The following is a 16839-nucleotide window of genomic DNA, read 5'->3' as shown; positions in this document are numbered from 1 at the left end:
CCCTACTCTGGTGTCGCTCAGTACAGCCTGAATCTTGGCTCTCCTAAAGGTTTTCATGTGGACAACAAATCTTATTTGCCTAAAAGTCACAGGAAAAAGACTGATGATATTTCTACAGGCTGGTTCACTGAACATTCTGGGAAAGTGAAGTTAAATGGGCCATAAAAATATTGCTTAAAAGAAAGCGGCGGGAGTTGATGAAATGCAGCAGAATTATTTGAAATCGTACCAGATGAGGCAGTTAAAGCAATACATGTGGTTTGTCGGCAGGTACAAAAAACACGGCCGTGGCCATGGGCCTGGAACAGATCAATTTCATCCCACTATCCAAAAAGGAGGCACTAAAAATCTGAACAATACCACTTATTTCATGTGATACTAAGATAACGATCAAGATTTTGCACTCTGGACTTCTACAATACACAGTGCCAGTTGGATTCCAAAGAGATAGTCCTGCAAACCTGAGATAACTTTGCTAGTGTCGGATGGATAACAGAAAAGGGAATTCCAAAAAAGATTACAACCTGTTACTAGGTAGACTATTACTAGTTGTGGATAGGCTTTCAAAACCTCCTTATCTATCTACTGAGGACTTTGTATGGTCACCAGGTTCAGACCTGGGAAAGGAATGTAAAAAAGATCTAGGTGGCTTCAGGCTATCAGTGATGACACAGCATGAGCTCAAAGAAGCAATTATTGGCAGACAGTATTAGGGATATCATGTCCAATGTTTCACAAAAAAGTGACAAAGGACTGAACAACAAGTCTTATCCTGGATCTTTATAGTCCAGATTTGGTAGCCTTATCAGAGTGGCATACCGAAAGGCAAAATAGGGGCAAGGAATATTATTATGTCTGTACAACGAAGCTGATATGTTTAAAAAAAAATTCAGGAGTATCCAAATAGAAAAAGAGAAAATTGTGACTTAAGGAGAAAGAAAGAAAGGAAGGAAGGAAGGAAGGAAGGAGGAAAAAGAAAAGAAAAAGAAGAGACATCCCCATTACAACTGAAATCCCTATTATAATCCTTCAGAATTTAACACGAGCCAGCTTTTTGCTATCAATGCCTTAAATTTTGTCTCAGGCGTAAATCGCTTCAGTGTGTGATTCACCTGTAGCATAAAGCTTTCCTCTGTTCAGTTCCATCAATTTTCAGTAATTCACTATTTTTTTAAAAAAAAAAGACGACCTATAAATAGGTATTTTAGAAGCATCAAAGCATTCAATTTTAAAATTAAAATTTATTTTAATTTATAAGGTATTTGTTAAAACAAGTAAAACCTGAATACCGCTACCGTGTTTCTCCAAAAAGAAGGCCGGGTCTTATTTTCTTTTGACCCCCGAAAAAATGGCTAGGCTTTATTTTTTGGAGAGTTCTAAATATTGACTCACCTCGTGGCACCGACAGCCCCACCCAGCAGGAGCCCACTGCTAGCCTGCTTCTTCTGCGGCCACTTGCCACCACTTGCACGCATCGCCCCGGCCTCCATTTTGTCTTCAGATGCCTGCCAGAAAGCATCTGCAGCCGATAACAGAGCTTCAGATCGATCCGGAGCCCTTATTGGCTGCAGATGCCTTCTGGCAGGCATCTGAAGGAGAAACAGAGGCCAGGGTGATGCGTGTGAGTGGCGGCAAGCGGCCACAGAAAAAGGCAAAGCAGGTGTTAGGGTGTGCAAGGCCTGGTAAGTAGGACAGCTCCACTCCCATCCCCAACCTAGCTTATTTTTTACCTGTGTGCGGGCGTGGGGTGGGCGGGGCCTTAATCAGGGCTAATTTTGTGTGTGGGGCTTAATTTGATTGCATGAGCTCAAAAACGTGATCGGTTTCTTTTCAAGGTGGGTCGTCTTTTTGGAGAAACACGGTAGGTAGAATTTTTACTTCATCACTAGGAAGGATTCATCTCCTCCATCTTGGATGGTTAAAAAAAAAAGAATTATTCTGAACAGCAGAATGGCTTAAGTAACTGTTCTACTTTTGTGGGTTTTCAAAGGGATGTAAATGTAAAATTATCTCCTATCTTGGATAAACTCTCAAGTCTTCAGATTATTAGAGAAGTCCTAGTCTGTCAAGAGATCTTGCTGAAAGCATGACTGCATTAAAGTCATTCACATCCAAGTAATTTTAATATCACTGAAGAACATCCCTCATTTTTTTTTTTAAAAAAAGCTTCACATAATTAATGGAATGAATTACCAAGGGAAGTTATGTCAGTTGTACCACACTGTTTGCTTCTGGTTTACAATCTTGAGAGAAAAAATATAATTAACTACTGCATGGACACAGTGGGGTTCTCCTACATTCAATTTCACTCTTGTTAACTCAGAGGAACAATGAAAATCCGTAATTAGCACAGAAGCAGCAGGAACACAGTGGCTTTGGCTGGGATTTGGACTGTAATATTTTCTGCATATAATGTAATGCTAGCTTCAGGACAGCATTCTTTTGACAACCAAGAGAGGGCACTCTTTAAATAAAAACAGGAGAAACAGTACAAAAATCAGAAAATATGTTTCTGTTGTAAGGGATATGGTACTTTCCTCTCTTTGTGTCCCAATATTGAGAATGGAAACAACAATATGTCATTTTAAAAGCCAAAAACGAAATATAATCTGTATATACTGGATTTTATTTAAGAGCAGTAATTAGAACCAATGCAAGCTACATTGGAATAGAGACAACAACAACAACAACAAAAAGAGAGAAGTAACAGGGAAAGCAAAAACTGCAATAAGAAGAGAAAGTAGAAAAAAAGAGAAAGGCATAAAGGAGGATGTATAAATACTCAGAAGTAGCTTCTGATATTCTTCACAGCAGTTACGATTATACTTAAACGTCTCTCTAAAGTAGCATGGTGACTCTCTTCCTTCTACAATCTATCCTGTCTAATCATCAAAGCCATAAATTACAAGTTCTTTTGTTTTTTATTTTTATGGAAAAAGTCCCATAAGAGGTTTTCAGTCACCAATTAATGTAGCTATTGACCAATCTCAAATCAAAGAAATCAGTTTGCCTGTATATACAAGACTTAGGAAAGGGTACTATAAAATAAAAAACCCAAACCTTTTAATAATAAGAATAGGCTATTCCAGGGATATCAAACTTGTGTCGTCACGTGACGGATCACAACTTCCTCCCCTTCGCTAAAAATGGAAGTGGGCATGGCCAGCTCATGACGCATCTGCCCACAGGCTGCAAGTTTTGACACATCAGCCTGAGGCCACGATAGCAGCGCATTTGACCAGTTATATATAGAGAAGGTATAGATGAGAGATTAAATATTGTTTTGGCATCTGGCTTCAGAGATGTTTATTTTCTCTCCCTAATAATTGAGTCAATACTTGGGATTCAGTACCCAATAGCTTTCTTTTACAATTCCACATCAAGATTCTAAAATTAACATCATTTGTTTTGGACTATGATCTGTTTTAATAATCAATTAGTGATGAACTTTAAACTGATGTGTACACATACACGTTTGTGACTTAGGCACAAAGATATATTTCAATCAGATAGATAGAGTTTATAGGTGGAGCGGAAAGGTACAGACAGTGGAAATAGTGAAAACCCTGCTTGGGTCACACGCCAACCTCTGCACATTTAATACAATGAAGCCAGAGGTGGGTTTCAGCAGGTTCTGACCAGTTCTGGAGAACCAGTAGCAGAAATTTTGAGTAGTTCGAAGAACCAGTAGTAAAAATTCTGACTGGCCCTGCTCCCATCTGTTCTCTGCCTCTCACGTCCCAGTTGATCTGGAGGAAATGGGGATTTCTCAGTAACCTTCCCCTGCCACACCCACCAAGCCACACCCACCAAGCCATGCCCACAGAACCGGTAGTAAAAATTTTTGAAAGCCACCACTGAATGAAGCTCTTGTAATAACATTGCACCTGGGGCTTTAAGTCATACATTTAAGCTTGGACAAAGCCTGGGTACCATTTTGTTCTTTTCAACTTTCAAGATGACACTGTAATACTGCCATGAGATGTCAATTAAATCCCAATCAGTTCCCTGCCCCCCCCCCAAAATATTTTTAAAATGGCCCTTTCTTCCCTGGGCCCAAACCAGTGGTGGGTTTCAAATTTTTTTACTACCGGTTCTGTGGGTGTGGCTTGGTGGGCATGGCGTGGCTTGGTGGGTGTGGCAGGGGAAAGATACTGTGAAATCTCCATTCCCTCCCCGCTCCAGGGGAAGGATGCTGCAAAATCCCCATTTCCTCCTGATCAACTGGGACTTGGGAGGCAGACAATAGATGGGGGTGGGGCCAGTCAGAATTTTTACTACCGGTTCTCTGAACGACTCAAAATTTCTGCTACCGGTTCTCCAGAATTGGTCAGAACCTGCTGAAACCCATCTCTGGCCCAAACGTTCAAATTACACTACAAATTCTAAAGTGCAGGTAGTATGGCTTTGCTTATCCAAATTTAATAGTTGTTTCTATTTTTAATCACGCAACCAAAATGCATCGATTAAAAACTGTGTTGTTGATTTTATTAAGTGGGACATTCCTGATGCAGTGGATTTATTGCATCAGTTTGCATGTATGAATATATTATAAATATAAATATAATATGGAAAGGCAACTCAACTAAAGAGCAGGATGAGGCTTTTGCATTGCCTTCATTCTGCTTCCCACAGGTCTTTTCTCTGGTTATTCAGGGCAAAATTCAGAAGTATTAAGAGATATGCCATGAAACTTTCAAAGACGGCTTTCCAAATGGCCATGGCACTTCTCTGTTGCTCATTCCCAATGCAGTGCCTTGTTCTGTCCTCCTCCGCCTCCGTCCGAATGATGGCTTAATTAGCCGGCACTATCAGCTCTGGTGGCAAAAGAGCCAGCGTCTGCCAAGAGCCCTCATTATTTTCCACGACGCTGGTGAGTCACAAACTTCAGCTCTAGTCAATCAGTGGATTTGCCTGTTACAAAGAGACACACCAGCTCTCACTGCCTTTTATATCCTGTGGGGTGTGGCTCCATGACTCAGCACTTCCTAGGCCTCATTATTTCTTCTACCTGGCCTGCTTCTGGCTCCTGGAGCTGAGCCAGGGAAGCCGGTGCTACCGAGGTAAGTCCTGAGGGCCCTTCCCCCTCACTGTCCAAGTCACTTTCCGGCAGCAGGTCCGGCTCCAAGTCACTTCCTGGCATGGGGCCAGGTTCGGGGGCTGGATTCACAACATACCTTTAACGCTAAACATCTCTTCAGTAGCTTTTGGGAAAATTAATCCTACCTGAATCTTTATGAAATGAGTGGCATATATTTTAATTGAGATCAGGACAAAACTGAGACATGCTCCATTTTAGCCACTCAATCTGCCCAATTCTCCAAGAGAATAGCAATAGCACTTAGACTTATATACTGCTTTCCAGTCCTTTCCAGCCTTCTCTAAGCAGTTTACAGAGTCACCCTATTGCCCCCAACAATTTGGCTCCTCATTTTACCCACTTCAGAAGGATGGAAGGATGAGTCAACCTTGAGCCTGGTGAGATTTGAACTACCAAACTGCAGGCAGCCGGCAGTCAGCAGAAGTAGCCGGCAGTACTGCACTCTAATCACTGGGCCACTGTTTGCAAAATGCTGAAGAAAGGGCCCACTCAGATAGACCTTGATGTGTAGCTACCGAAGGTAAAACCGGTGGTGAGGATGCATAACCTCAGTTTTCCTGGCTATAGCCTGCAAAACACTCGGTCCTTAAAAGAACGACCAAGAAGCAAAATCTGAATGCAACTTCATTCCTGCTGTGTTGCTCATTCCCACACCATCACTTTTTCGAGCAAGGGGGGAAAATTGTACCGGTACACGGTAGCAATTCAATCGTCCTCTGGTTGTTTGGCTCACCTGCAAAACTGCCTGGAGTGGTTCATGTTGGGGCCTGCTTTAATATTGCCTTTTTCTGGATCATAGATGGTGGTTGCTCGTGCGTAAGCTCCTCCAAGGATAAAGATGAAACCATTGAGAGTGACTGCAGGAGCGTATTTGTTATCTGTCGATGGGGAAAAGAAAGCAACATTGAGATTGGTTACCAGGGTTGGTACTAGATTCAAGTTTCTCATTTATGCATCCCCCCTCATTTATAGATCAATCATGTTTCTTGAAATCTCCAAGGCCAGCAAAAGAAAAACGAGGAAATATTTCTGCTGCTGTTCTTATTGCTGATTTGTGTTCTTCACCCCTAAACTTCTGAAAGGCACTTTTAAAAGTTTGTGGGTCTTCCCCACTCTTAGTACACAGTGGCTGTAATCCAACAGCACTGTCACTTCCCATATCGGCATGCATTCTTGCGTCTGCAAAAAAAAAAAAAAAAAGTACGGCCCTCGTAAAACTGAAATGATCTGCCAAATTATTTCAGACATGGAACCGCAGCCCATTTTCGAGACAACAAGATTAGTTTCTAAGCAGCATAATCGGATGGTGGCTCTGATGTTAGATATTCCATACTTAGCTTTGAGGTGAATCGATATTCTAGCCTAACCTCTTTTGATCCGTCTCTTTTCTTTTTAGCCGAATATACACAGCAGGGAACCAGAAACTGCAGCCCAAGTTTTCTCAACCTCTCTGACCCTGGATATAATGGGTTACAATTTTGATCCTCTGTACTAGCCTCCTTATGGGATTTAAGGAAATATGGAAAATATTGCAATGGGGCAAATGACAAAAGTTGAAGATATATTAAGTAAAGCCACAGAGAGTGTTCCCCCATCCTTTGTCCTCTGGTGGTATCCGAGTATAGCTTCTGCTGTTTGTAGCTGATGTGCAGGGCTAGCTGCCAATTTTTAAGACCTAACCTGGTCCTCCACGATCGTTGGAGCCTTAACACAAGATTTCTGCAATCCAATAGATACTGTACAATCTACTTGTTTTCACACTTAACCTGGCATGTTATTTTACACAATGTACACATATTTTTAGATCTCACTTCTAAGTGAGGTTCAGGTTAGCATAATAGACACAACTCTGTTTATTATGACATTAGCAGCCATTCTTTTTCATGTTGTTTGCATATTTTCTCATGAGAAAAACTGAACAAGCTTAAGAAAACATTTTCTCCTGACTGCTTAAACTTAAAGTTCACCTTAAACTTTTGTTTGTTTGTTTGTTTGTGTAATGTGTAATGAATAATGGGACTGACTTGGACTCAGGACTCAGTTGACCTCTTGCAATCAGGTTACATGTTAGAATTTTGTATAAACCATATACACCTGTGGTTTAATAATAGCCATATGCTTTGGGGAAGACAGGTGTAAGCACATCACCTTTTCATATTTAGTTCCCAGATCACAGTACATTTATATGTGGGCATGAAAGGATTTGCCCTCCTCCCGTCCACAAAAATCTCTGCCCAAAATTCATTTTAAAAATATCTCTCCTTCTCCTGCTCAGCTATGTATCATTAACTTTAGGTGTTAATTCTCCCAAAGCAGAGAAAATTACCTGAAAAGAAAAAGTTAAAATGATAACACCCAAACTAGATCATGTACCCTGCATCAATAATACCATTTAATCAGTATTCTTTAATGCAGTCTTTTGAAATCTGGTATTCTTTGACAATGTTTATCTTCTTCTCCTATCACTCCTAGCCAGGACTCGAGTCTAACACCTTTGTAGAAGTACTAGGTGGAGAAATCCTATTTTTAACTTCCCTTTTAGGTATGGGGAAGCCAATTGTCCAAACAGATAAAAAACAAGTCATTTGTCAGCCTTTTCTTGAAGACAACATTACTTCCGATAGATACCACTGAGTCTTGTGACTTCTGATACTTGGAAAATTAAAAACTGGTTGTTGCTACTGATGCAACATATTATTTGGATGTGTCCTTCCCGTACATGCTGATCATATTTCCTTGGCTCCTTTCATGGGACTATTGCTTTGCAAAATATGTATTAAACTAATAAGGAAACATTAACTCAAAAGCCCAGAAGGATATTCTTTTGGGTTGTATCAAGGCAGAAATATAAGCTCCCCAGCAGGAGGCTAATGCTCTGCTGTGGATATCACCTTGTGGTATAAGCGAATGTCCCACTTTGAGGTTTTAATGGCAAAGTTCTGCTTTTGTTTCTTCTGAAGAGTCAGCAGTTTCTCAGATCTCCTGCAGAAGAATCAGCATTATAGTCGTGTGTGCTTTCTCCCCCCCCCCCCCAGTATAAGTTTATTGTGTTTTAATGACCCATCAAATATAGTTACAATTGCTTTTTTTAAAATTTATTTTGGGAACCAAACTCTACTTTGAAATTTTGGAAAGAGTGAGAAGGAATCAAGCCTCACTTACTGGTTTTAGGGGCAGGAATATTGTGTAAGTGGTCACTGATCTAGGTTTTCAGATTGTCCTATTGAGCTGTGGGTGCCTCTCAACCCTTCAGTGATCATTTTATCTTTAAAAAGGGAAGGGATGAACATTTTAAATCAGTAGATCGCTCACCTGGCCCTCTCAAGGGATAGTTTTCAGGGACCATTATATTAATTACCTCCTCCAGCTATCCTAAGCAAGCTGTCAGTGTATAAGAAATTATGAGCTGGGATAGCCATAAGAAGTCAGCCAATGGGAACTTTTTGGTGACTAAGAAACAGGATCTGTTGTGAGTCATGGGAGATGGCTCGGACCCTGGGCGTGGCTTAGCTTAATTTATGTGTGTGTGTGTGTGTGTGTGTGTTTGTGTGTATGTATGAATGAATGAGTTTGTTATGTCCTTGCATTATAGCTTCTGCTTCTTGTCCTTGTACTTCCTACCACATTGCAAGAGCTGCATGGGTATTGTATATATTGTATTCATTTATAAAAGAACAATGTTCTTCTATAAATGAATCCTGCTGAATTATTTACTTGTGTGCTGGTTGGATTGCTGCAAACTCTGACACAAACACCCTCAGTTTTGGGTGGCAACAATTCTGTCCTTTTTTTTGTCCGTAGCAATAGATAACATTGCAGAATAATTAAATATGTTTTATTTGATCCATAAAGGACTAGAATTTTACAATAAAATCAGAATCAGAACATAGATCACATCTCCAAACGTCAAGCATTTGTCAACCAGGAGGTAGATGGATCAAGGGGCAGTGTTCAAGATTAAACCATTAATAATAAAAACTAATATTTTAAAAATATTGAAAAAATAGTATGTTTAAAAGGATAGTGACTATAAATTGAATTAGAAGATACGTCTCTGCTTAAAGGCTGAATGACAGTGGATAATCAATACTGTCTTTCAGAAGATAATACCTGTCAATCATGTTGCTGCAGTTCTTCAGGTTGATTATTTGTGAATCTGAACATATGGGGTCTGTCTTGCACAACAGCTTTGAAGTCTACTCTATTAAGTATATTGACTACACTGAATATGGAATAAAGCAAGCAGAGTTTTTATCCTGTCCCTCAATTGCACCTACCTCCATATACCAAGTTACCTCTAGTTATCTTTGCAGTACAAGTGGGAGGAAAGCTAGGTTATATAAATAAACAGATGACCATTTGGAGAACTATAACCACAGGCAAATAATCAGTTCTTCTTCTTTGGGGTATTTGTGGTTCACACATGTGGATCATGATAGGATAGAAGATAGTCCTGTCAAAAGCTGAACCCATCTTGGATCCAAGATCTAGACTAGACTGATCCCTGAAGGCCAGTCTTTAGGACCAAACCATAGTTCAACATAAGCAAAGAGTACTGTATTTCTCATTAAAAAGTTGCCACAGAAGTTGGCAGGTCTGACATCTGAGGATATTTGCTAGAACTTGATAGTGAACTAACACTGAAGAATTCAGATATTCTGTATCTATATCTATACCTATATATCTGTCTATCCATCTATCCACAAATGCACACACATAGTATAAACCCACACACAAATCTCCAGATTATTTCAAGGTACACGGAGAAGCATTGGCAAACCCAGTTCTTGACAGAGGCACAACAAGGAAAATGTCCCTTGGTAAAAAGAAAACATCCAAATGTGCACTTATCCTAATGAGAGAGAAGGTAAGAATGGTAGGGAGCAAAGATAATTATTCAGATACACTTGTCTAAGAAATTGACAAGAAAAGCTACCTTAGAGAAAACTACTCAAGGGACTCAAAGGGCTATGACATCATGGAAAGAACAACAAACTCCCCGAAGTGGAAAGAGGATGAAGCAGTAAAAAATATAGGAGTCTTTGAAATGGAAATGCAGGTCCATATTCCAAACAGAGAGAGTCTGTGCACTATTATGTCCTGATGGTTACCAATGCTGAATATATACTGAATATATACTGAATAGAGTTAATTGCTTTAGGAGCTGGATGCATTCCTCCTTACCCCCATCAGAGAAGGTAACCAAAGTTAGTCCCCTGCGGATTTCAAGGTGCAACAAGAATGCAATTTGGACTGACTTGTGGAATCCTAGGATTGGAAGCCGCAGAAAAGCCTAAAGGACTATCCTGCACTTCTGCAACTGAACGGCATCATTAGAGAGTTGCAAATTATAATGGGATAAGGAGAAAATTTAACAACTATTTGCTTAAACATTTACTACATTCTTTAGATGCCTTTATCAAGATGCCCCTAAACCAGGGATGTCAAACTCGATTTCATTGGGGGCCGCATCGGGGTTGTATTTGACCTTGTAGAGGCTCGGGTGGTGGTGGCTAGGTATGGCATGGCCACCTTGATGTCACTTGTTTTGGGGGTGCCTGTGACGGCCCAAGTGCTCTGCCAGAGAAAACAGGCTCCCAAGCTCCGTTTTCGCTGGCAGAGGCACTGCGGCAGTGGTGGGTTTCAAAATTTTTTACTACTGGTTCTGTGGGTGTGGCTTGGAGGCAGAGAATAGATGGGGGCAGGGCCAGTCAGAATTTTTACTACCGGTTCTCCAAACTACTCAAAATTTCTGCTACCGGTTCTCCAGAACTGGTCAGAACCTGCTGAAACCCACCTCTGCACTGCGAGTTGGTCCTTTGCTGTTTCCAGGGTGGCCCCATGGGCCAGTTCTAAGCACCCTGCAGACCAGGCCTTGAGTTTGACACCCCTGCCCTAAACTGATCACAGGGACAAGGAATCAAGGAATCCAATGCTGGGAAGTCCCACCATATGAAAATAAGCTTCTGTCAAATCTATGAAAGGAAATTTATGTTCCTAAGTAAGAAAGTTAAGGATTATAGTGAGGAAAACCATACAAAATCTCAGTATCTGAAGGTAGGCAGTGATATTCCTTGGGCTTAATTTAGAGTCAAAGAAAGTCACTATTTAACATGGATCTTTATGTAGCATGAGCATTATTACCCACAACAGCACCCAGCTGGGAGAACTAAGAGGGGCTGCCTAAGGGATGACGGGAAAATAAAAGTAATAAAGCATTCCTGAGAGACAACAGAGATCACACATATCGATCGACAAAGAGTCCCAGGCATGAAAAAACAGGAAAGGCTTACAAATCTATAGCAAAGAAGAATCTTATGACCGAATCTTCCTATCCCTGATAATCTGCACGGCAAAGTGGGCCTCTGGTGGCTCAACAGGCTAATGCAGTCTGTTATTAACACAATTACTGCAGGTTCAAGTCCCACCAGGCCCAAGGTTGACTCAGCCTTCCATCCTTTATAAGGTAGGTAAAATGAGAACCCAGATTGTTGGGGGCAATAAAAGTTGACTTTGTATATAATATACAAATGGATGAGACTATTGCTTAACACAATGTAAGCCGCCCTGAGTCTTCAGAGAAGGGCGGGATATAAATTCAAATAAACAAACAAAACAAACAAACAAAAGAGAGAATTGAGCAGTGAATCAAATCATCAGTGACTGCCTTCTAGATTTCAGACAATTGTCAAGAGTTCCTGCTGTTCCTTAAAGCCATTAGTCTATGATCCAGGCCCACTGGGTGCCTACAGTGACTGAATTAGTGACATATTCTGGCAAAGCTAACATGCACAATCCCTAAAACAATGCAAGCAAGAGGTGAGGAGGAAGAGGAAGAAAAAATTAGCAACTAATAAAACCCCAAAGGAATAAGGCAGCTTGTGCACTTATGAAATGGAGCTTCTTTAAACTAGCACTTGTATATTTCCTTCATTCTTCCCTATTCAAAGGGAGAGAGACTACCCAATTTGCTATCCTACAATTTCAGGTAATAGGAAGTTACCCATATGTCTCCACTGCATGCTTTCCAATTTATTATCAATCCAACCTATCCTGTGTCGGTGTAAATTTCGTCATTTGGGAGTTTGCTTTTGTTACTGTAAGTTCTACCAAGAATATTTTGCTCACTGAACCACACTGACTATCCCCTCCTTCTCCCCCAAATTATATAGAAAACAGGCCAAAAAAAAGAGAGAGAGAGGGCATTCACTAGAGAGCAACAAATAAAAATAAGGAAACTGTAGAAAAGAAAATTTTGTAAAGAAATTGAACTTTTATGAGTGGCAGTGTTTGCAATGAAAGTCAGGTACAATTCATGGAATCAGTTTTTTAAAAAACACATAGCATAAAATAAAAAACAACAACCATATTTTTCTGAAAACTCTGCTTGCTTAGATAAAGGATATTCTACTGCTAAGACAGATTCGGCAACTGCTTGCTGTATTTCTGTTTAGATGTATCCCCTCTTCAACAGAAGTGCAAATAATAATAACAATAATAACAACAGAGTTGGAAGGGACCTTGGAGGCCTTCTAGTCCAGCGGTTCTCAACCTGTGGGTTGCGACCCCGTTGGGGGTCGAATGACGATTTGCCAGAGGTCGCCTAAGACCATCGGAAATATGGGAAGTATACTTGCAAGTTGAAGAATCGCGCTCCAATGGTTGACTCCACAAGCCAGCTGCAGGCTCTTCAAATTGCTAGCCGAATTCGGCTTCAGGCGCGATGAATTAAAAAAGAGAAATCTTTGCTCTGATGTCTCCCTCTCAAGCCAGCTGCAATCACTCCCAATCGCTAGCCTAATCTGGCTTCAGGCGCGATAAACTTAATAGGGGAGGAGTCTCCGCTTTAATGCCTCCATCCTCAAGGCAATCGCAAGCAGTTCAGATCTCTAGCCAATATGGCTTTAGGCGCGATAAATTCAAAAAAACAGTTTGCTGCTTTTTTCCCCCTTCTGCGGCTGCTGAGGCACGCTGAGATCGCTGCCTATCACCGCGATGAATTTTACGGTTGGGGTCACCACATCGTGGGAAATTGTATTAAAGGGGTCGCAGCACTATAAAGGTTGAGAACCACTGTTCTAGTCCAACCCCCTGCCCAGGCAGGAAACCCTACACCATCTTGACACTTGACAGAATCTGGAATTCCCCACCTCTTTCTTTCTTTCTTTTTTTTTTGAATCTTGAATTCTGGAGAAGAAACAAGAAGGACATGCTTCCGCCTACAAAATAGATCCAGCTTCGAACATATTTGAAGAAAGCAGGTGGGAATTTTGTATTATTCAAAGTGCACATCTATTCAAAAAAGAGGAACAATCTCTGTGTATTTTGTAGTAATGAATCTTGGGTTGGGAGTTTACCCCTGAGTCGGAAAGGCTAAACAGGTTACAGAAATAGTAATTATTGCTCATGGGTAATTCCAGTGAGAGCAAACCTTTATAATGAAAAAAAGTACAAGATCTATTAGAAGAACAAATAGCTAAATTTAGAGTTTAATTCAGAACTCGTTTTTGCCTATGAAGTATGGACGATCTCTCAAAGCTGAACCAAAGCAGTGTTATCATTTCGAAGCCTGATAATCCCACATTAAATTATTAGTTTGGGACAAGTTATGTTATTAATGTGTCCCCCCCCACCAAAATGCTACAGAACAGAAGAATAAAGATTTAGGGTGTTCATAGGTTGAAGTATAAAATAAAGAAGTATTAAGTGAAATTAAAAATAAAACATTAAGTGCAAAAACTTTAATCTGCATTCCAATTGCAGATTAGGAGATTATCCAGGCAAAGTTGCAACACATTTTGATGTAACTTTCCTATGTCTGCATGCTGAGGTAGTAACTCTTTGAATTAACATTTTAATTTTATTCATAATGTTAAAATACAAATTCCAAAAAAGGTAAAAAAATACAAAAACAAAGCAAAACTAAACAAGACCTTAAAAGAGTGCATTAAAAACACACATAGATAGATTGCTCCCCTTAGTTGAATATTGATAAATGTATTTCAAAAGAATAATAGTTTCTCTTGAAATAGGCCCACAAATTATGAACTTCTATAAATCTGTTTACGCAACCAATCTGATCTGCCATTTATCTAGTTTATAAAAATGTTACGTTAACTGGTAAAATCAACAATACAGTTAAACTTGTATTTAACCAAGTGCACAACGGCCTCTGATGTACTATAAAGCACCAGAATCATTATCTTTAGTCTCTCCAGGATCAATTATTCTTGATTGATTCTTAATGATAAAACTTTAACTTAAAATCTAACTGGGATCTTCCACAACAATTGCATCTCATTCCCCAAGCTCATAAATCTCTGTTATAAATATCTCTGCAGCACTTGCAACAGAGTGGTCAATGCCTGGAATGCACTACCTGACTCTGTGGTTTCTTCCCCAAACCCCCAAAACTTTAACCTTAGACTGTCTACTGTTAACCTCACCCCATTCCTAAGAGGTCTGTAAGGAGTGTGCATAAGCACACCAACATGGCTACCGTCCCTGTCCTAATGTCCTCTTTATTCGTAACCATTTCATGTATTCATAATCATGTTTATACTTATATCTGTTATTTAATACACGTTTGACAAATAAATAAATATAAATAAATAAATAAAAATGTTCAAAGAATTCTCTTTGAGTTGTAACGCAGTGTCTCTTGACAATTGTTTTGTGATTTGATATAATATGCCCATTTCCCAATCTCCATCAATCTTCTTGAGAAAGTCCAGTCCATCATTCATCGATTCTGTCATTTCTAAGTACCGTATATACTCGAATATAAGCCGATCCGAGTATAAGCCGAGGTCCCCAATTTTACCCCAAAAAACTGGGGTAAACTGGGGACTCGAGTATAAGCCGAGGGAGGGAAATGAGGCAGCTACCGGTCAGGAAAGCCTCCTCCCTCAGCCGAGAAGGCTGGCGGCTCCCGCCCGCCTCTCACTGCACCGCAGGGCTTCCCGCGCTAATGCAAAAGCCCGCCAAGTTTGCGCCATCCGGTATAATGTGAAAAAGAAGAAAAAAAAGCTAATATTTCCCACAATAAAAAGTAAATAGAAAAAAAGGCAGATTCCCATCAGAAGTTAAAAGAAAGAAGACCAGAGCTTTAAAAAAATTAATAGCATACAAAATCCTTATAGTGAAAATCTGATGTAAATCAAATTCGATTGCTTTCATGACCTAAAAAAAGTCGCTGTCTTCTTGTATATGGGGAAAGCAAAAATAATTCACAACTCTGAAATAAAGCAATAAAAAAATGCAAAGAAATCACATTAAAATTCAGCAAGGAGTTAAGAGTAAATCAGCATTCAACCAGTTGATTAACCGTTTAAAAAAAAGAATGAAACTAAAAAAGAAACTACTTTTTGCAATTAAAACCTGAGGCAAACTTAAAAAGAACAAACAATTGAAAGGAAAAGATGGAGACATGATCCTCCAGCTACTCCTACTGAAAATTGCAACCATTGAGATTCCTCTTCTCAGATATGCCCACAGTCATCTGAGGGTGTTCTTGAATCATTCCTAATTTCTCCTATTTGAATCTGGGGAACATGCCTCCAAAGAACTAGCTTTGGCAGCAAAATAAGCTTTTCCTGACAGGAGGAAAAAATCGCTCTGCTGCAAAGCATGCCATTTTTTAGACTTTCACCAAGATACTATACTATACAAGATACTCTTTTGTCCACTGTGCACAAGAATGTCAACGATGGCCCCAACTTTCCAAAAGAAAACCACAGCGATCATTTATTTATTAGGTTATTTAGGGATATAAATTAGACCTGGGGAATGTGCATCTTGGTACATTGGGTCCTTGTTTAGTGACCACAGCTGGGACTGGCAACTTGGTCAATAAGCAAAGTAGTTTTCTCAGTGCAGTCACGATTGTACTTATGATCTTACTTCAGCTTTCCTTTTCTTTACAGATCAGCAAAAATGTAAATGTGAGAACTGTTGCAAGGTTACTTTTTCAGCACTGTTGTAACTGTGAATGGTTGCCTAAAGAGACAGTCATTAAGGACTACCTGTAGTATGTTCATATTGCTAGGATGACCTGCATAATGTAAGCGTGCAGAGTAAAGAGATATTTATAACGCACCACCAATTCTGAAGGAAGGAAAGATGGAGACATGATCCTCCAGCTACTCCTACTGAAAATTGCAACCATTGAGATTCCTCTTCTCAGATATGCCCACAGTCATCTGAGGGTGTTCTTGAATCATTCCTAATTTCTCCTATTTGAATCTGGGAACATGCCTCAAAGAACTAGCTTTGGCAGCAAAATAAGCTTTTCCTGACAGGAGGAAAAAATCGCTCTGCTGCAAAGCATGCCATTTTAGACTTTCACCAAGATACTATACTATACAAGATACTCTTTTGTCCACTGTGCACAAGAATGTCAACGATGGCTAACTTTCCAAAAAGAAACTACTTTTTGCAATTAAAACCTGAGGCAAACTTAAAAAGAACAAACAATTGAAAGGAAAAGATGGAGACATGATCCTCCAGCTACTCCTACTGAAAATTGCAACCATTGAGATTCCTCTTCTCAGATATGCCCACAGTCATCTGAGGGTGTTCTTGAATCATTCCTAATTTCTCCTATTTGAATCTGGGGAACATGCCTCCAAAGAACTAGCTTTGGCAGCAAAATAAGCTTTTCCTGACAGGAGGAAAAAATCGCTCTGCTGCAAAGCATGCCATTTTTTAGACTTTCACCAAGATACTATACTATACAA

At 39.9% G+C, this 16839-nt stretch overlaps 1 protein-coding gene across 6 annotated transcripts in view; it reads right to left on the bottom strand.

Moving 5' to 3' along the window:
* KLHL29 (kelch like family member 29) overlaps window positions 1-16839 on the bottom strand; it is a 490936-nt gene that overhangs the window by 10175 nt on the left and 463922 nt on the right. For 5 of the 6 annotated variants that reach the window (XM_058179658.1, XM_058179633.1, XM_058179668.1 and 2 more), the window contains one exon: window positions 5835-5979. In XM_058179658.1, the coding sequence (XP_058035641.1) occupies window positions 5835-5979 (145 nt within the window). Of the gene's footprint in view, window positions 1-5834; window positions 5980-16839 lie in introns of those variants that run through there. The other variant, XM_058179678.1, reaches the window with a different exon arrangement.

Source organism: Ahaetulla prasina, chromosome 1 (assembly GCF_028640845.1).
Source record: "Ahaetulla prasina isolate Xishuangbanna chromosome 1, ASM2864084v1, whole genome shotgun sequence".
In the NCBI taxonomy this organism is placed as follows: Eukaryota; Metazoa; Chordata; class Lepidosauria; order Squamata; family Colubridae; genus Ahaetulla; species Ahaetulla prasina.
This window is presented reverse-complemented; position numbering and strand designations above follow the sequence as displayed.